Source organism: Coregonus clupeaformis, chromosome 19 (genome assembly GCF_020615455.1).
Source record: "Coregonus clupeaformis isolate EN_2021a chromosome 19, ASM2061545v1, whole genome shotgun sequence".
NCBI lineage: Eukaryota > Metazoa > Chordata > Actinopteri > Salmoniformes > Salmonidae > Coregonus > Coregonus clupeaformis.
In genome coordinates this window covers 9,701,006-9,720,745 of record NC_059210.1, presented here as the reverse complement: position 1 = coordinate 9,720,745, position 19,740 = coordinate 9,701,006, and the positions used below count along the sequence as shown (strand labels likewise).

Below are 19,740 nucleotides of genomic sequence, written 5' to 3'. Positions count from 1 at the left end.
CTTACATGAACTCATTTTGAAAACATGTGAACGTTGATAATTGCAGTCTCCACTTTGATCATTTTTCAGAGGGCACGACTGTTATGCTTAAGGAGGCACTTTCTATGATTCTTGGCCCGCCGCATATTTTCTGTGTAAATGACATACAAAGAAAACTTAAGAGGTGTTTCTCAAGGGCTCAACATTTTTTTATGCCTACACCCCATTGGCAAGTCAACTATGGAAAACCTGAACTATAAACTCCAAGCACTGTATTCTGTGTGGTTTGAGGCTGGAGGCTGATGTGGGCTGGGGATCCATTGCTTGATTTCTACGGTAGCAGCAGCATCCCAGAAAGGGGTGTGTCCCAAACGGCTCTCTATTCCTTGTATAGTGCACCACTATGGGCTCCAGTGCACTATAGGGCATATGGTGTCATTTGGGACGCAGCCCCAGGTCTAGTTGAGTTACGGGTGGTAGGGGGGCAACACTCTGCCACCTCAAACCACTGTCACCATGGCATCATAGGGACCTCACCACCGCAGAGTTTAAAGGCCTGGCAACTGGCATGCCTTGAAGACGGGAGCCAGACAGTGGTCAGAAAGAGTTTTCTATGACTGTGCTCTCTAGCTCTCTCTCGCTCTCAGCTGGTCAAATTAGTCACGGACATTTATTTCCTTGTGAGATAAGGTCTTATCTTACCTTTATTTATCATTTATACTTCAGAACGATCTGACCAGCGTGTACATTATGTTAAGAATATTCCAATGTACGCCTGTGTCAAACAAGGTTCATAACGTTTAATGTAACACTGTTATAACAGTTTTCCTTTGTCAGTTATTGTCTGTGAAATGTGAAGTGCTTAAGGGGCTGCTCTCACGAACTCTGGTTTTCAGACGCAACCATTTAGTGGATAACACTGCCATCTTCAGATGGGGATGCAGAGTTTCATCATCATCATCAGTGTTATGAAATTGGAAATTACCTCTCATGTCATTATAAAGGACTTTTAACTATACGAAAATCCATCTGGGCAGAAATTCAGACAATGAATTCAACATACTATTTTGACTGCTGACTAGGCCTACTGATGTTGAAGCTCCTCTTTCTTTGTGGCAGGTGCATCTGTTATTTTCAAGACCGACCAATCACCATCTAGTTTATAGTTCATTGCGGTCTAACGTCCAATAGCTCTCCTCTTTGTTGCCTTGGGTATTAACTGGTTTACGACTGCGGACAGACAGACGCAAATAGGCCGGGTTTTAACTAATAGGGCCTAGTTTAAAATCCGTATTTACTTGTTCAGTTTCAATATACCATTAAATTGCATCTGTAGTTTTGCAAAATAATCGCAGCCTGAGACAAGCGATCGGAGGTGAATACATCTGAAGATAAAAACAAGTAACTAAACCGGATAGCTAGTTCATGCTAGCTAAGTTACATCGTTGGGCGCCAGTCTTTTCGTTTGCCGAGATTGCTAGCTCTGCACGTTTCATTGTTGTTGTTGTTAGCGACCGAGCTTGCTAACTGCTAAATTTCAGCATTACTTGCTAGCTACAGTTTTTAGCTACAAGAAAGCAACCAGGCATGGCGGAATTCCTCGAAGATCCGTCGGTTCTCACGAAGGATAAGCTCAAAAGTGAGCTCACGGCCAACAATGTCCTTCTTCCCAGCTCCGAACAGAAGAAAGATGTCTACGTTCAGTTGTACCTGAAGAACTTGACCGTTCTGAACAAAAAATGTCCACCCTCTGTAGACACGTTCTCCAGTGATGAAGAATTGCCTGCCCCTGTAGTCTCCAACAAGAGCCGATCTGGAAGAGTAAGTAATGAAATATGATGTTATAAATGGTTATTACAGTGCTATGAGTATGAATTGATATTGTAATGTTAGTCATAAGGCATGAAATCACTAGATACCTGTGTTGTAAAATGATGGTTGCCTTTCCATGTGATGTTATTTCAGTTAAATATCCTATTTTCTTCCTATTTTCTTCCCTCCTACTCATGCCTTGAATTGGTTCTCTAATGGATGTTTGTTTACTAGATAACGTTATTTAAGTCAGAGATAGGCTAGTCTTTGGTCTATTAGATAAGCTAATTAACCAGTCTATGTATTGACACCCATAATCCATCAATAGAAAGCTACCAGGAAGACAGACAAGCCTCGCTCAGAAGAAGTGGAAGTCACAGACCTCACCGATGCAAGTTTAAAAGATGAGCTGTTGAAGCATGGAGTCAACGCTGGGCCCATGGTTGGTGAGTCCTGCTTATATCTCTCACTTGTCTAAGGTGTCCTCCTCTTCTTCATCTGCACTGATCTGAGAAGAGAAGTGAAAGCGAAATGGCAGAAGCCTACTGAGGAATCTGCTTTCAACTCTTCAGTTCTTTCAAACCTGTGTAGATGAAGGGAAGGAGGCGAGGAGAGGAAGCCACTTGAGACTATTGAGGTGCGTGCACCAACAGACTCAGACAAACTGAGAGATATCTTTAACGACAGTTCACTTCATCCCAAACTGGTTTCCCTTGCCTTTCCCTCAGGCTCCAACAGGAAGCTTTATGAGAAGAAGCTTCAGAAGCTACTGGATACACCTACAGCTGAGACTACTTCCAGCCCACCTGAAACTGCCAGAGTTACTGCTGCAGCCAAGGCAGATGGCAACCAGAACGGCAACACACACTCTGGCCAGTACAGTGACAAGGAGGAAGGTGAGAGCAATCATCTTACCACTGCACAAGAACATGCACCATTAATTAGGCAGCACACCTAAACAAATAAAGTTAATTCAGGGTTGGGATCAATTCCATTTCAATTTAGGAAGTAGGCCTAAACTGAAAAGCAATGAGGAAAATGTTCATTTCAGTCTACTTCCTGAATTGAAATGGAATGGATCCTTTTTACTTTATGATGTTTGACTGTCAGTTTAGATGCCTTGATTCTCACTGACTCGTGTTCGCTTTACCTGTGCCAGATGAGATAGCTACTGCTCCTGAACCAGAGGCTGTTCCTGTTGTGGAGCAGCCTGTGAGGATCGGAGGGAAGACTCCTGTCACTGTTAGGAACAGCAGCAGATGGAGCAGTAAGGTAAGCCTTCAAGTTCAACTTTATTTTCCATATAGAATACATAATACATAAATAATAATAAAAACATCTTAAAACATGCAATGGAAATCAGGGCTCTCACATTAAAACTGCTTTCGTTTTCAACAGCAAGAAAGTTCAGCACAAATATGTACAAATAACATTATCTTGCACCCATAAAAACTCCAGCCTCTCAATCATCTGTTGTTATTGTCAATGTTCACAGCTACAGGTGGTGGAGGTGAACCTAGCAACTGGCGACCAGACCCCTAAGAAGACGAGGGAGAATGTTGAAGAGATTCTCGCTAATGAGATCCTTTCACCCACAGGCATCAGGTAAGTCTGTTGACATTTCACTTCATCAGCAAAGTAGCCTTGAAGAATGGTTGTTTTGTATAGAAAGATTAAATATCATTTTGGAAAGGTAATGCTCTTTCCAGTAGGCCTGGCACAATTACTGTATAACCGTGTAATCCACAGTTATAAATGAAGACTGTCATGAAAATAAAATAACCGTCATAATCTTTTTTTTTTTTTTTATGAACAAACAAACAGCTGACTGAAGTCTGGACGGCCGGGCATTAGTGTGGTTGAGTCCGTTTCTGCGGTAACATGGACTCTTAACAACGTGATTAAACTTTGTTTCTCCTTGCTGAAACAAGCAAGGTGTTGTAGCAAACAAGCACACATAGAAAGGTGCCAGCAAGGTGCAGCAGCACACACAGAAATATAATCTATGGTAGTACATGCAGTCAGGAGCAGAGGAGAGGAATACATTTGTGTAATCTTGTATTTTTTTTGCTGTACTAAATCAAAAATCAAATTAAATTTGATTTGTCACATACACGTGTTTAGCAGATGTTATTGCGGGTGTAGTGAAATGCTTTTGCTTCTAGCTCCGACAGTGCAGTAATATCTAACAAGTAATATCTAACAATTTCACAACATATACCCAATACACACAAATCTAGTAAAATAAAATGTATGCACTCACTAACTGTAAGTCACTCTGGATAAGAGCGTCTGCTAAATTACTAAAATGTAAATGAATGGAATTCAAGAATATATACATATATGGACAAGCAATGACAGAGCGGCATTGACTAAGATACAGTAGAATATTATAGAATAGAATACAGTATATACATATGAGATGAGTAGTGCAAGATATGTAAACATTATTAAAGTGACTAGTGTTCCATTTCTTAAAGTGGCCAGTGATTTCAATAGGCAGCAGCAGCCTCTAATGTGCTAGTGATGGCTATTTAACAGTCTGATGGCCTTGAGATAGAAGCTGTTTTTCATTCTCTCGGTCCCAGCTTTGATGCACCTGAGCTGACCTCGCCTTCTGGATGATAGTGGGGTGAACAGGCAGTGGCTCGGGTGGTTGATGTCCTTGATTATCTTTTTGGCCTTCCTGTGACATCGGGTGCTGTAGGTGTCTTGGAGGACGGGTAGTTTGCCCCGGTAATGCGTTCGGCAGACCGCACCACCCTCTGGAGAGCCCTGCGGTTGCGGGCGGTGCAGTTGCCATACCAGGTGTTGATACAGCCCGACAGGATGCTCTCAATTGTGCATCTGTAAAAGTTTGTGAGGGTTTTAGGTGCCAAGCCAAATTTCTTTAGCCTCCTGAGGTTGGAAAGGCTCTGTTGCGCCTTCTTCACCACACTGTCTGCGTGGGTGCACCATTTCAGTTTGTCAGTGATGTGTACGCCAAGGAACTTGTAGCTTTCCACCTTCTCCACTGCGGTCCTGTCGATGTGGATAGGGGGGTGCACCCTCTGCTGTTTCCTGAAGTCCACGATCATCTCCTTTGTTTTGTTGACGTTGAGTGAGAGGTTATTTTCCTGGCACCAAACTCCCAGAGCCCTCACCTCCTCCCTGTAGGCGGTCTCATTTTTGGTAATCAATCAATTTTATTTTATATAGCCCTTCTTACATCAGCTAATATCTCGAAGTGCTGTACAGAAACCCAGCCTAAAACCCCAAACAGCTAGTAATGCAGGTGTAGAAGCACGGTGGCTAGGAAAAACTCCCTAGAAAGGCAAAACCTAGGAAGAAACCTAGAGAGGAACCAGGCTATGAGGGGTGGCCAGTCCTCTTCTGGCTGTGCCGGGTGGAGATTATAACAGAACCATGCCAAGATGTTCAAAAATGTTCATAAGTGACAAGCATGGTCAAATAATAATCAGGAATAAATCTCAGTTGGCTTTTCATAGCCGATCATTAGAGTTTAAAACAGCAGGTCTGGGACAGGTAGGGGTTCCATAACCGCAGGCAGAACAGTTTAAACTGGAATAGCAGCAAGGCCAGGCGGACTGGGGACAGCAAGGAGTCACCACGGCCGGTAGTCCCGACGTATGGTCCTAGGGCTCAGGTCTCTCAGTTGGCTTTTCATAGCCGATCATTTAGAGTTGAAAACAGCAGGTCTGGGACAGGTAGGGGTAATCAAGCCTACTACTGTTGTGTCGTCTGCAAACTTGATGATTGAGTTGGAGGCGTGCTTGGCCACGCAGTCATGGGTGAACAGGGAGTACAGGAGGGGGCTGAGCACGGACCCTTGTGGAGCCCCAGTGTTGAGGATCAACGAAGTGGAGATGTCGTTTCCTACCTTCACCACCTGGGGGCAGCCCGTCAGGAAGTCCAGGACCCAGTTGCACAGGGCGGGGTTCAGACCCAGGGCCTCGAGTTTAATGATGAGCTTGGAGGGTACTATGGTGTTGAATGCTGAGCTATAGTCAATGAACAGCATTCTTACATAGGTATTCCTCTTGTCCAGATGGGATAGGGCAGTGTGATGTCGATTGCATCGTCTGTGGATCTATTGGGGCGGTAAGCAAATTGAAGTGGGTCTAGGGTGACAGGTAAGGTAGAGGTGATATGATCCTTGACTAGTCTCTCAAAGCACTTCATGATGACAGAGGAGAGTGCTACGGGGCGATAGTCATTTAGTTCAGTTTCCTTTGCTTTCTTGGGTACAAGAACAATGGTGGCCATCTTGAAGCATGTGGGAACAGCAGACTGGGAAAGGGAGAGATTGAATATATCCGTAAACACAGCAGCCAGCTGGTCTGCGCGTGCTCTGAGGACACGGCTAGGGATGGTTATATCGGAGACTGCGGTCATTTGGCTGGCCTATTTCCACCATCCAAAATTCCATGACCTTCACAGCCCTACTGGTATTTAAGGCAGTAGATGTAATTACTTTAGTCACTCACCTCATCCTCTAATTCCTCTCTCCCCAGCGCCAGCTGCAGGCGACCGATTCGCGGCGCGGCGGGCCGACCGGTGAAACCCAGCGACTACTGGCTGAACGAGTCTCTCTTGGAGCGCTCCATCTACACAGAGTCCTATTCTGAATGCAGCTCCTTGGGCTCAAACGCGCCGGCCAGGCCCGGCTTCCTCTCTGTCCTGCTGAAGCTCATGGTGCTCATCACTGTAGCCGGGTCCATCTACTTCGCCATTCAGCACCTCGATGCTGATCAGGTTCAGTCCTTCAAGGGTTTGCTAACCGACGCCAAGGGTCTCCTAAACAGCGCTAAGGGTCACCTGTGTAGCACGGTTGATAAGGTGGTGGATGCCGTGGTCGATAATGTGATTGTGCCACTGGGTATCGGGGGAGGCAGCAGCCAAAGTGCAGGAGCAGAGAGTGGCGGTAAGTAGGCAGTGCACCCTCTCCACCCTGCTCCCTTTGTTTTGGGTATTTTTTACCGTTATTTTACCAGGTTGTCCAATTGAGGTCAGAACCCCGTTTATTCAACAGACCACCTGGCCACTGCTCTGCCATCCACACCTCACTAGCTCACCACACCCCCTCCATCGCATCCTCTGGTCACCACCAACATCTTCACCTTTTTATACATGGTTACCCACCTTGAAGGACTGACTGACTGACTTTTAATCTGGGCTGGTAGACTATTACCCTGTCCCCTCCTTGTTCACTTTTCCTCACCCCTCACCCCACGTGAGGAGAGCAGGGGGGGTATTCAACCCAACCAACACCAGCTTCCTGGAAAACCAACACTGTCTTGGCGAGACAGTCTGAATAGACTTGTTTTTGATTATGAAGTTGTTTTTAATCATAGTGTGAAGTGTATTTTGTGTATTCTTTGTGTGTGTATTTTTCCCTTATGCGTGTAAATAGAACTCCCATGTGATATAGAGAGGACAGACAAGTCGTATGCATGGTTGTAGTTTTTGAAGGACATGTTTGTAGTTTTTGAAGGACATGTTTGTAGTTTTTGGAGTGTCTGTGGTGCCAGGCGTTTTTCTGATGGTGAAGTGCCTGCACACTGTTAGCACTTAGTGCCAGTGTAGGGGTCAATTCAATTTAAATTCCAGTCAATTCACAAAGTAAACAATTCCAAATTTTCCTCATTAAAAAGCATTGAAAAGAATTGGAATTCCAGTGTACTTCCTAAATCGACTGGAATTTAAATGGAATTGACCCCAACTCTGCTTAGTGCCCTCCCACTAATTCAAGCACAAAGAAATGCTACTAATTACGGAAACATTTACAAGTATTTCTGTATGGATTTTTGAATATACACTAGTAGTAATAATAAAGCTAGGTAGAATCATTTGTTGAAACTATGAATTGAATGGTGCTCAGGTCTATTCTAATCAGCTCTAAATTAATCTGATCAATGCTGGGAGGAGTGATAATGTCCAATAGTGTAAAGTCAGGTCTCGTCACTGTATGAGGAAAACCCCTTATTTTCAAGTTATAAAGGTCATAAAACTGATTTTCTTTGGATAAATTGCTCGTTTTTGGTATATGCTGCAGTAACTAATTAAGTGGTCTGACCGTTGAATGGCTCATCATGGCACCTGACTTGAGGGGCCGTGACCAAATCCCAGTATAGCTTTGTGAGTTTGTGTGAGTTTACGTACGTGTTTCATTTAGTAGTGATTTGTTGTGCTAGATTCCAGATCCTCCTGTCCTATCTACAGGGTCATGATCAGTAGGGCACCGTAGCAAAATGGGCATAATCCTCTCTGTTTTAATGTGTGTTTTCCCTGTTTGTTGCCTAATGAACATGACCCAAGACTGGCTGTCTTTTTTTAGTGCACCCACACTGCCCTTCCTAGTGGTTCCGCACACTACTGATCTGGGAAGAATAACGTTTTTGCAAAAGGTAGTTGAGCAAGTATACGAGTTAACAAAGTATTCAATTTGGTTACTTGGACTATAAATAGAAATGTACTCTGCCTCATGTACACTTCATCGTCATAGAAGAGGTAACACTAAAGGGGACAATAAAACAATTGACTGAGGAGAGACTAATGGTAATATTGATAGCAACTTAACTTATATTGACCATTCATTGAATTTTGTTGTCAAGATGTTGAAATTTTTGTCCAGTGTTTAAAATAAGTATTTTTTATTGGTGTATTTTTCTAATGTGAATTGTTAATGTTTGTCTTTTGTCGAGGTGAAAGTGAAATGTCAAAAAATGTTTAAATGCTATCCTAAAACTGAACCTCTTTGTTGACTTGTGGTTACACAGGTGAATATATTAAAGATTCAATGTTTTTTACTTTGATCAGGCAGCTAGCTTCCCATGGATGGACAGATATGATGGGGATTGTGGGGGTAAGGATTTTGAATCTGTTTTTATTTGAAACAGTATCATGAAATAAATGTGGTAATTCAATTGTCTCCCCGTGGTTTTCTCTATTGAGGCAGAGTTTGTACACTGTTCGATGGACAGCTACTGTACTGATATCTGTTGGTGACGATTATGAGAACCCTTGTCTTGCCTGAGACCGGAAGATTTGTGTTGGCTCTCTGAGGTAATGCCTAGGATTTAGTTCAGTGGGTTAACAGTCTTGTGGTGCGCACTGTGCAGACGCCCACAGTCTAACCCAGTTGGTCACATGCATAAAAACACCTCAGAGGGATGCTCTTGTTTGAGAATATTTCAACAAAAACTGAAAACATTCACTCATAGGGAGATAAGCATCCAACTCAAAGGTAAAAGAAGAGTGTTGAGTGGCATCTTTCAACTTGAATGTGTGCCTGTCACAAAGGAAAAGGACAAATCAATTAATGAACAACACAAAAAGGACACATATTGCCACCTGGAGCAATCAGAGACCTAAGGGATTTAATGCAGAAAAGCCTGGTATAGGTAGGATGCCACAGAGCGCAACACAAAGACACCAAAAGAGCGGAACTGACGTATCCTCTTACCTCATGTGACGTAGCTCTCTAGCACCCTTAGAACGGAGACTTGACATACACGACGGTCTCTACGATTCACCGGTGGTGAAGGACGGCGGCGCCATTTTGCGACTGAAAGCCTGGAAGTAAAGAACATACATAGATAACTTTTTATGAATTTATACTTTACGTAGTAACACATTTGTTGATGTGGGAGGCATTTCTCAAAACAATAATATTTGTTGCTACAGCAAGGAGAAGCTAGAAAATGTTGGCTTGCGAGCTAACGTAACGTTAGCACCTAGCTAACACTCAGGCTAGCCAGCAGGCTTTTGTGTACGAACTCTTGCTTTATCGCTTTAAAGTAACAATTGTATGTTGAAACAACTTACATGAAATGTAATTTCCATGCTAAGTTGGCCAACTATCTAACTAAATACATTTGATTTGTTTCATCTATTGTTTTTGGTCAAGCTAGCTAACCACGTTGTCTTTATCTGTGCCCCACAGCCACCCTTAAGGAACAATGTACCCCAACGCGTTGACACAGTTGGCGCGGGCGAACCCCTTCAGCGCGCCCCTGTTCACTCTACAAAAAGTCGAGGAGCCATCACAAAGCCTTGCTGCCGAACATGGACCAAGCAAACGCACATTGGCTGCCGCTGCAGTGGCCGGTAAGAAGAGGTGGTGTATGTTACTTAATATTAGCCAGCTAACGGTAGCTAGCTTGCTAACAAAGTCCTCAACGAATTAGCTAGCTAAATAGGTTTGATTGCTAATATTGCAAACTTCTGAAACCGCTGTTTTTACTAGTCCCATTGCGGTATCGGTTTATGAACGAAAGCCAATTGAACCGTCTCTTATCACTCTTTACTTATCAGTGATTACACCCATGTCTGTATTTTTGAATTACACCAATGAAGGTTAAGTCATCTGGGCCCAGTTTTTCTAAAATTATCTGCCCGGATTTCGGCTAAAGGATTAAATGCACAGAAATAGAATGAATAGAACAGACTAATCATTGACATGGATGGGGACTCGCGTTCTATTAATTATATTTCTATTAGTTTAATCCTATCCAATAGCCGAAATCCAGATAACCTTTGAAAAACTGATCGCTGATCATCAGGGCACAGACATTTTTGGTTAGCTTTTGGCCTCTACACATTCCCTTTACACTTCCTTTTGGGCAAGGCCTTGCAGTCATGCATGGAGGACACTGAAGGGCACAGTTTTGTAATAACTAGGCCAGTAGCTATGACAAAGTCTACAGATAAATCTAGCTAATTAGATAATGTAAATAGGAATCCAGCTCATACTATTGCCAAAGCCCAATCCCTTTATGAGGACTGAAGCTACAATGCAAATAACATTTTATTTGTCACATGCGCCGAATACAACAGGTGTAGACCTTACAGTGAAATGCTTACTTACCAGCCCTTAACCAACAATGCAGTTTTTAAGAAAGAATACCAAAAAAAATACAATATAAAATAATACGGAATAAAAGTAACAAATCATTAAAGAGCAGCAGTAAAAATAACAATAGTGAGGCTATATACAGGGGGTACCGGTACCGAGTCAATGTGCGGGGGCACCGGTTAGTCGAGGTAATATGTACATGTGGGTAGTTATTAAAGTGACTGCGTAGATAATAAACAGAGAGTAGCAGCAGCGTGGGGGGGCAAATGCAAATAGTCTGGGTAGCCATTTGATTAGATGTTCAGGAGTCTTATGGCTTGGGGGTAGAAGATGTTTAGAAGCCTCCTGGACCTAAGCTTGGCGCTCCGGTACCGCTTGCTGTGCGGTAGCAGAGAGAACAGTCTATGACTAGGGTGGCTGGAGTCTTTAACAATTTCTCTGACATTGTTAGACCTAAATGGTCTCATGTTATCTATAGACCTGGCACAGGTAGCTAGCTAATTACAAAGTAAACACTGTAACAGCCTAGGGGTTATTTTGTTGCAAAGAAGTGGAATAACACATGGGGGCCTAATGTCATGGTTGAGTTGAAAGAATAGTGTCATGAAGACTTGCGTATAGGGGCTTGCACTGGGTGTTACCTGATCTCCTTGCCATGTGAGTTTGGAAGTCTACCCATGACTAAAGGTCTCATTATGGCCTTGTCCTAGGCTGTGCTACTTGCTTTGACAGTTTCCTCCCTTTAGTCTATCAGTTAGTGATTTTAATGTCAACGTGTGGCTTCATTACACTTGACACTCTCAAATAGATAAGACGGATAGGCTACCGTTTACAACCCTCCTCAGTTTACGTACTATGGAAGATAAGTTGCCCCTTAACTACATGTACTCATACAAAAGGAATAATCAGCTTTAACGCAGTCATGAAGGTGATTCTGCTCTCCATCCACCGTTGCTAGACTGTCGAGCTGAGGTATCGGCTTAGAAAGAATGTGAGGCACCAGTTATAGATTCAGTACATTTGTATTCCGGTCTCTGCACCAACGACCCAACTAAAGAGTAGACCTAATACTACAGTGTATATTCACATTGTTTCCTCTTACATGTGTGAAAGAACCCCAATTCACTGTCTTTTCCTCAGAGGGGGACAGTTGTGAGTTTGGCTCGTCGCATTATTTCATCATGTGTGGCATCGGTGGGATCCTGAGCTGTGGTACCACACACACAGCAGTGGTGCCCCTTGACCTCGTCAAGTGCAGGTTGCAGGTCTGTGGCCCCGACCAGGGGTTTGCATGGCATGGATATTGTGCTGTGGATTCCACTAAGACGTTGACGTCCCAGATAACAATTTTTTCTGAAACAAGACTACATCCCAAATAACTTGTTTTTTTTTTGCAACGGTGTGATGTGTTTCCACTAATATGCTGGGGGGAAACAGCCAGTTATCATTTGATTTGCATGCTTGAACTAGAGATGTATTGTTGAGTCCCGAGGAGCTAAAATGACTAAGTCGAAGTAAGTCACGTGAGATGTGAAGCTTTGACAGAATGTGAAGCTGGCGTTCTTTAACTTTATGGTATGACTCCTAAATGGTACTGTCAGGCGCTTGCCCTTTCTCTGTGTCCAATCAGCAATTTGATACTGTACCCACATTCATTCGACATCAGTGACCTTTAGCCTAGCAACAACTGCAGTCAAATCCCTAGCCAGGACAGGACATCCTCCTTGTTACAAACTGGAGTTGGGCCTAAAATCCTTGGCCAGTATTCCTGAAGCATCAGTGTAGGAGTGCTGATCTAGGATACGTTTCCAATGAGGTTATTGACAGGTGGGGACCTGATCCTAGATCAGAACTCCAACTCTGACACTCAATGAATAATGGCCCTGGTATGGGAATAGAGGAATCACCCAAACACACCTTTTATTATTGAAGATTTGTTTTGTGCTATTACTCTCTTTACAATAAACATGAATGACTGTCGGTGTCAAGGAGAGCAAATTCTCCACTGTGCTCGAGGGTATAATGAAGAGGAAAAAGCCTAGAAAGCGTATTAGACAATCCATTGTTAACGTTGTGGTGTGAGACACTCGGCATGGCTTAGAAGTGATGTTGACTAACAGCATGGTGTGTTGTCTGTCTGTCTCTTCTGTATTGTGTTTGGTCTGCTCTAGATTCTGATGTTAGCTGCGAGTTTGGCTCTAAGAAATACTATGCCTTGTGCGGCTTCGGCGGCATCCTCAGCTGCGGGATCACACACACGGCGGTCGTTCCCCTTGACCTGGTCAAGTGCCGTCTGCAGGTCTGTATATCCGCTGGTCAGGATTGCGTCCCAAATGGCACCTTATTCTCTATATAGTGCACTACTTTTGTCAAGGGCTCATAGGGCTCTGGTCAAAGTAGTGCACTATGTAGATAATAGGGTGCCATTTGGGACGTAGTTCTAGTCTCTGTGACCAATGTGCTCTGCTGCGCTGGAAGAATGGATACATTGCAGTGTTGAGGGTGAATTCCATTTCAATCCAGGGAGTAAATTGGAATTCCTGATTTTAAATGGCATTGACCCCAACCGTAATAAATTGATAATACATTGAGTGTTATGGCCCTGTAGTATTGAATGAATTTCCCCTACAGGAACCCCACAGCACTATTCCCCCCAAAAAATCATTATCAGTTCAGTTTATAATGTACGTTCTGTCTCCAGGTGGACCCAGACAAGTACAAGAGCATCTTCAAGGGTTTCTCCATCACCATTAAGGAGGACGGCATGAGAGGGCTGGCTAAGGGCTGGGCTCCCACCTTCATTGGTTACTCCATGCAGGGTCTCTGCAAGTTTGGCTTCTATGAGGTGTTCAAGATCACCTACAGCGACATGATCGGAGAGGTCAGTAATGTAGTAGTGCTCATCGGTGAGACAAAGGCACTCTGCTGCCCTTATAGCCTACTGCACTACTTTGAACAAAAGTAGTGCCGTATATAAGGAGTAGGGCGACTTAGCCAATATATTGATTCCTATCTGCTCGACTCCTTCTCAACTGTATCGGACCTTCTTCGCAAGGACATTGAATGCGAGGAATCGAGTAAAGATGAATTGCGAAAGACCCAAAGAATAAGGTCGTCCTCTCATAATGTTAACTCATCGGATCTTTCTCAATTCATCTTTCTTCGATTCCTTGCATCCTCTCGCCTGCTTCTCAAAACGCATTGAAGAAGGTCTAAGGGATGGAATCTTGGACCTTCTTTTCCAATACAGCTGAGGAGGAGGCAAGGCGATGAGATGCGAGGAGTCTTGGAAAGACTAATGGAGATGATGATTTGCCCTTGACCTCCTACCCTCCTTGTCTGGTGAACCCAGGAAAACACCTACCTGTGGAGGACCTCTCTCTACCTGGCTGCGTCTGCCAGTGCGGAGTTCTTCGCTGACATCGCCCTGGCCCCCATGGAGGCGTGTAAAGTGCGTATCCAGACGCAGCCTGGCTACGCTAACAACCTCAGACAGTGTGCCCCCAAGATGTTTGCCGAGGAGGGACTCTGGGCGTGAGTACCCTACTGAATCAGCCGGTCACATTTAGCCACCTCTGTCTTAGCCCTAACCCTTCTATGTTTGTATATCTGAAGAGTCTGGATTGGTGTAGTCAGTGAAGTGCTGGTGCGCTTTCACCATATTGCTTCTACCTTACAGATCTGCAACCATCGAAGGTCTAGGGGGGAGGGAACACATTGGGACCAGCTGAATTACTCTGGCCTTGTTTTGTAATGACTAGAATAAACTTGGCCCAGAATAAACTCCTCAATGAGGAAGAGGTTTCAAAGTCCAACACGCTCCTTAGATCCACCTCTGGGGGGCGCTCCTGGTCTGTTGAGTCTGCTATCGCTCTCTCTGAGTGCTGACTGCAGCTCCAGCCCAGACGCTCCCAGCAGCTTTCTGGCTGTACAGTTGGAGGTGCTTGAGTCATTGGCGTGTGAGAACAGTCTACCTGCTCCCCAGCCCACTCCCTGCACTGGCACCCTCGCTGGGAAACTACCAGTGCAGACAGGCTGGGGAGCGGACAACTTTTACATGTCCCTACATAACTTTACTTACATTTTCTTTACACAGGTCATAGACCATTTGGTTCCTGTTTCCTATACCCAGTTTAAGCGTACTGCTGGTCTTAAATGCATGCTCAATGAAGAATCTATTAAAACAGCTGTTTAGTCCAGAATTAGATTAAAGGTCCAACGCAGAAGTTTTTATCTCAGTATCAAAAAACCTTAGTGTGGTTGCTTTCAGTTAAAATGGTCAAAAATAAACTAAAATGGCTTCTTAGCAAAGAGCAATTTCTCAAGCAAGAATTTAGCTAGGACTGTCTGGGAGTGGTCTGAGTCGGGAGGGGAAAACTGAAAACGAGCTGTTTTTGGCAGAGAGGTTTGGAACGCTCTTATTGGTCTAACTAATTTACCGACTGGTGATGTCACCAGGTAGGTCAAAACCCCATCCCACCAAAACAGGCTGAAATTTCAGGTGGTCTTTTCAAACGGCTCTTACACTAAAAGAGCATTATTATTTTCGCAGTATTATTCCATCCTCAGTCTGGAAATGTATATAAAATGGAGGACAGTCAGGTGTTTTGACTGCACTGGGCCTTTTTTAAATCCTGGTGTGGGAAAAGTCAATAACACAAACAAGTCACTCACGCTCTGCCCCTTGCCACTGCTCTTTAGCTTCTACAAGGGTGTGGTCCCTCTGTGGATGAGGCAGATCCCCTACACCATGATGAAGTTTGCCTGCTTTGAGAGGACCGTGGAGCTGCTGTACAAACACGTGGTGCCCAAACCCCGCGCTGAGTGCTCCAAGGGGGAACAGCTGGTCGTCACCTTCACGGCCGGATACATTGGTGAGTCCACAGTTTTTAAAGCGTTGTTAGATGGATCGTTTTTTTGTTGTTGTTAGACTTCCAACCACAAGTAGATACACTGGATATTAAATAATTAAAGATGAGTTTTACAACTGGTTTCCGTTGTGTATAAGGTGTAGCCTATAACTTTACTCCTAAACCATAGTCATCCAAAATGTATTTTTTTCCATAATCGATTCAGGAATTCCTACTTTCTCTGATATGTTCTATGTTGGCCTAATCACATCCCTGATGGTGGTTCTCTTTCCTGCAGCTGGTGTGTTCTGTGCCATCGTGTCCCACCCTGCTGACTCCGTGGTGTCTGTACTGAACAAGGAGAGTGGCAGTACCGCCATTGGAGTGCTCAAGAAGCTCGGACCCAAGGGTGAGGAGTAGTACTGGATTCCTCTTATCAGAACCCTCCCACCCCCCATATCCTTTTCACACTACCGAGTCGTACCAAATCGCGCTGTGCTGCCGCTGATATTTTCCGTTCACCTTGTTCGTTCCAGCAACTTCTATTAACTATGGTGGATGTGTAACAGGCCAGCTCAGCACAGCTTGGTTTGGCTCTGTAGTGTGACTCGCCCAGTAGGATCTTTCAGATGGAAATCTGTTGTGTAATAGAGGTTTCCAACACGCTCCTTAGATCCACCTCTGGGGGGCGCTCCTGGTCTGTTGAGTCTGCTATCGCTCTCTCTGAGTGCTGACTGCAGCTCCAGCCCAGACGCTCCCAGCAGCTTTCTGGCTGTACAGTTGGAGGTGCTTGAGTCATTGGCGTGTGAGAACAGTCTACCTGCTCCCCAGCCCACTCCCTGCACTGGCACCCTCGCTGGAAAACTACCAGTGCAGACAGGCTGGGGAGCGGACATGATTCAGTATCTCCTGCATCATCCAAGTACCACCATCAGACATTTGATTTGTTGATATTTTTGATGTACAGTGGGGAAAAAAAGTATTTAGTCAGCCACCAATTGTGCAAGTTCTCCCACTTAAAAAGATGAGAGAGGCCTGTAATTTTCATCATAGGTACACGTCAACTATGACAGACAAAATGAGAAAAAAAAATCCAGAAAATCACATTGTAGGATTTTTTATGAATTTATTTGCAAATTATGGTGGAAAATAAGTATTTGGTCAATAACAAAAGTTTCTCAATACTTTGTTATATACCCTTTGTTGGCAATGACACAGGTCAAACGTTCTTCACAAGGTTTTCACACACTGTTGCTGGTATTTTGGCCCATTCCTCCATGCAGATCTCCTCTAGAGCAGTGATGTTTTGGGGCTGTCGCTGGGCAACACAGACTTTCAACTCCCTCCAAAGATTTTCTATGGGGTTGAGATCTGGAGACTCCAGGACCTTGAAATGCTTCTTACGAAGCCACTCCTTCATTGCCCGGGCGGTGTGTTTGGGATCATTGTCATGCTGAAAGACCCAGCCACGTTTCATCTTCAATGCCCTTGCTGATGGAAGGAGGTTTTCACTCAAAATCTCACGATACATGGCCCCATTCATTCTTTCCTTTACACGGATCAGTCGTCCTGGTCCCTTTGCAGAAAAACAGCCCCAAAGTATGATGTTTTCACTCCCATGCTTCACAGTAGGTATGGTGTTCTTTGGATGCAACTCAGCATTCTTTGTCCTCCAAACACGACGAGTTGAGTTTTTACCAAAAAGTTATATTTTGGTTTCATCTGACCATATGACATTCTCCCAATCCTCTTCTGGATGCACTCTAGCAAACTTCAGACGGGCCTGGACATGTACTGGCTTAAGCAGGGGGACACGTCTAGCACTGCAGGATTTGAGTCCCTGGCGGCGTAGTGTGTTACTGATGGTAGGCTTTGTTACTTTGGTCCCAGCTCTCTGCAGGTCATTCACTAGGTCCCCCGTGTGGTTCTGGGATTTTTGCTCACCGTTCTTGTGATCATTTTGACCCCACGGGGTGAGAGTCTTGCGTGGAGCCCCAGATCGAGGGAGATTATCAGTGGTCTTGTATGTCTTCCATTTCCTAATAATTGCTCCCACAGTTGATTTCTTCAAACCAAGCTGCTTACCTATTGCAGATTCAGTCTTCCCAGCCTGGTGCAGGTCTACAATTTTGTTTCTGGTGTCCTTTGACAGCTCTTTGGTCTTGGCCATAGTGGAGTTTGGAGTGTGACTGTTTGAGGTTGTGGACAGGTGTCTTTTATACTGATAACAAGTTCAAACAGGTGCCATTAATACAGGTAACGAGTGGAGGACAGAGGAGCCTCTTAAAGAAGAAATTACAGGTCTGTGAGAGCCAGAAATCTTGCTTGTTTGTAGGTGACCAAATACTTATTTTCCACCATAATTTGCAAATAAATTCATAAAAAATCCTACAATGTGATTTTCTGGATTTTCTTTTCTCAATTTGTCTGTCATAGTTGACGTGTACCTATGATGAAAATTACAGGCCTCTCTCATCTTTTTAAGTGGGAGAACTTGCACAATTGGTGGCTGACTAAATACTTTTTTTCCCCACTGTATATGATGTAACATAAAGTTACATTTGACTTGAGTGTAAACCGTTGTGTTCTGTTGCTTTCTGTTCCTTCCTCCTTTCTGTCTCGTCAGGTGTGTGGAAGGGTCTGGTGGCCCGTATCATCATGATCGGCACCCTGACCGCCCTGCAGTGGTTCATCTACGACTCTGTCAAGGTCTACTTCCGCCTGCCCCGTCCCCCTCCCCCAGAGATGCCCGAGTCCCTCAAGAAGAAGCTGGGGATCACAGAGTAAAGAAACAAAATGGCAGCCTTATCAACAAATATCTATTCAAAATGGCGGGCCTTATCAACAGCAATATAAGATGGCGGCCTTCAAACAACATATCCTTAAGTTAACATCCACACAGCACACCGCTCTCTGCCTGCTGTAGTCACAGCTGTCCTGTTCTGCCTGTAGCCCACCTACCCTGGTCTGAGCTACTTCAGCATGTTACGTTCAGAGAGAAATATGCTATGTAGAACAGACATGCCTCTATGACATGTAGAATAAAGAATCATGTTGGCTCTATTCGTAGCGTTTCTATCTGCGTCGTTCCAAGACGTTTTCGTACTGAACATGGCCCTGGTCAGCAGGAGTGGGGTCCATTTTTCAATTAGATTCCAGAAGTAAACTGAAATGATAATTTCTTAATTTAAAATTGGAATTTCAGTTTCCTTATGGAATTGTTTGAATTGAAATAACTGAACCCAACCCTACTGGTCATAAGGCACACTGAAGAAATAGGGAGGAGGGTTCCCTCCTTAGAGGGAAGGCAATGCCACAAGTGCAATCAGGTTAACACCCGACCGCAGTTGGTTAATGTTACAATAAATAAATGAAAATGTGGAAACGTCATTTTATGACTTTGTTTTTGAAAGGTGTGTGTGTGTGACTGATTGTGGAAAGTAGTTCAATAGATGTTTTATGCTTCTTTAAACTGATCATTGCTTGCGTAGTTAGAAAAAAAAAATTTGTGGCCCCCACCCCCATCAAAGTTGCCCATCCCTGGTGTAAAAGGACGAGTGAGGCCCAACTCATTTGTGTTGTTGGGTGGGTGTGTTCATCCCCATGTCAGAGGCTGGCCCTGCCCTGGAGGAGGAGACGGTCAGTGTAATTAGGGAAATTTGCTGCCGCCTGACATGACCAGAAATACTGCAAGACAGACCGGCAGGAGTGCCAGGCGTGCCCCCTCTTATTGTTGAGCCACTGGCAGAGGCAATAAGTAGCAGACAGGACATCAAACTAGGGAAATGTATGATATGTCCTGCTTTTAGCCTCTGTCCCTGCCATAGTATCAGTTAGTGAATTGTGATAAGACCGTGGCTATTCCGCAGTTTGGAGACCTGACAACTATCCCACATTTTCTGTTCAGATGGTTGACCACAGGGTTCACATATCTGGAAATATTTGTCTCACCTAACCAAAAAGATATTTTCAAACTCAACTTCCTTGCAGTGCTCAAGAAATGTAGAATTGATCTCCAAAGGTGGTTTGATCTTCCCATCTCATGGATTGGCAGGGTGAGCCTTATTAAGATGAATATTCTCCCACGTTTGCTCTACCGCATGCAAATGATTCCACCGTGGGAAGACGTAGACTTAAAATATGCTGTACTATAATTGGGCAACCCCATGCCCGCATCATTTCTGAATGGATACAGGGCTCAGGGGTGGGCCAGAGTCTCCAGGGGCTTGTTAAGTGTACTTA

General features: G+C 44.2%; 2 protein-coding genes and 2 non-coding genes across 6 annotated transcripts; all 4 read left to right on the top strand.

Annotated features, from left to right (window-relative positions):
• The first annotated feature begins 899 nt into the window (after positions 1-899).
• On the top strand, positions 900-8,717 carry LOC121531619 (lamina-associated polypeptide 2). The gene is made up of 6 exons (XM_041836930.2): positions 900-1,800; positions 2,120-2,237; positions 2,520-2,687; positions 2,951-3,063; positions 3,287-3,396; positions 6,306-8,717. The coding sequence occupies exons 1-6, from the start codon at positions 1,567-1,569 to the stop codon at positions 6,721-6,723; spliced, it is 1,161 nt and encodes a 386-aa protein (XP_041692864.1). The 5' UTR covers positions 900-1,566; the 3' UTR covers positions 6,724-8,717.
• Positions 8,718-9,264: 547 nt separating this feature from the next.
• LOC121531618 (phosphate carrier protein, mitochondrial) lies at positions 9,265-18,888 on the top strand. Of its 3 annotated transcripts, none has more exons than XM_041836927.2 (8): positions 9,265-9,372; positions 9,737-9,900; positions 12,820-12,947; positions 13,350-13,529; positions 14,001-14,182; positions 15,350-15,522; positions 15,797-15,907; positions 18,125-18,888. In XM_041836927.2, the coding sequence occupies exons 2-8, from the start codon at positions 9,753-9,755 to the stop codon at positions 18,283-18,285; spliced, it is 1,083 nt and encodes a 360-aa protein (XP_041692861.1). In that variant the 5' UTR covers positions 9,265-9,372; positions 9,737-9,752; the 3' UTR covers positions 18,286-18,888. The 3 variants fall into 3 exon arrangements, with proteins under 3 accessions (XP_041692861.1, XP_041692863.1, XP_041692862.1); XM_041836929.2 differs by lacking the exon at positions 12,820-12,947 and adding an exon at positions 11,789-11,913; XM_041836928.2 differs by lacking the exon at positions 9,265-9,372 and adding an exon at positions 9,546-9,562.
• LOC121532393 lies at positions 14,462-14,699 on the top strand. Its single transcript, XR_005994297.1, has one exon. It is a non-coding gene; the product is annotated as a small nucleolar RNA SNORA53 (small nucleolar RNA).
• LOC121532394 lies at positions 16,158-16,395 on the top strand. Its single transcript, XR_005994298.1, has one exon. It is a non-coding gene; the product is annotated as a small nucleolar RNA SNORA53 (small nucleolar RNA).
• Positions 18,889-19,740: the final 852 nt, after the last annotated feature.

Excerpts from the sequence above, each read along its gene's own strand:
- LOC121531619 (XM_041836930.2), top strand. The coding sequence starts at position 1,567 with ATGGCGGAATTCCTCGAAGATCCGTCGGTTCTCACGAAGGATAAGCTC. Across the intron at positions 1,801-2,119 it reads ACAAGAGCCGATCTGGAAGA|AAAGCTACCAGGAAGACAGA; the intron begins GTAAGTAATGAA and ends ATCCATCAATAG. Across the intron at positions 2,688-2,950 it reads GTACAGTGACAAGGAGGAAG|ATGAGATAGCTACTGCTCCT; the intron begins GTGAGAGCAATC and ends TACCTGTGCCAG.
- LOC121531618 (XM_041836927.2), top strand. The coding sequence starts at position 9,753 with ATGTACCCCAACGCGTTGACACAGTTGGCGCGGGCGAACCCCTTCAGC. Across the intron at positions 9,901-12,819 it reads GGCTGCCGCTGCAGTGGCCG|ATTCTGATGTTAGCTGCGAG; the intron begins GTAAGAAGAGGT and ends GGTCTGCTCTAG. Across the intron at positions 12,948-13,349 it reads TGGTCAAGTGCCGTCTGCAG|GTGGACCCAGACAAGTACAA; the intron begins GTCTGTATATCC and ends TTCTGTCTCCAG.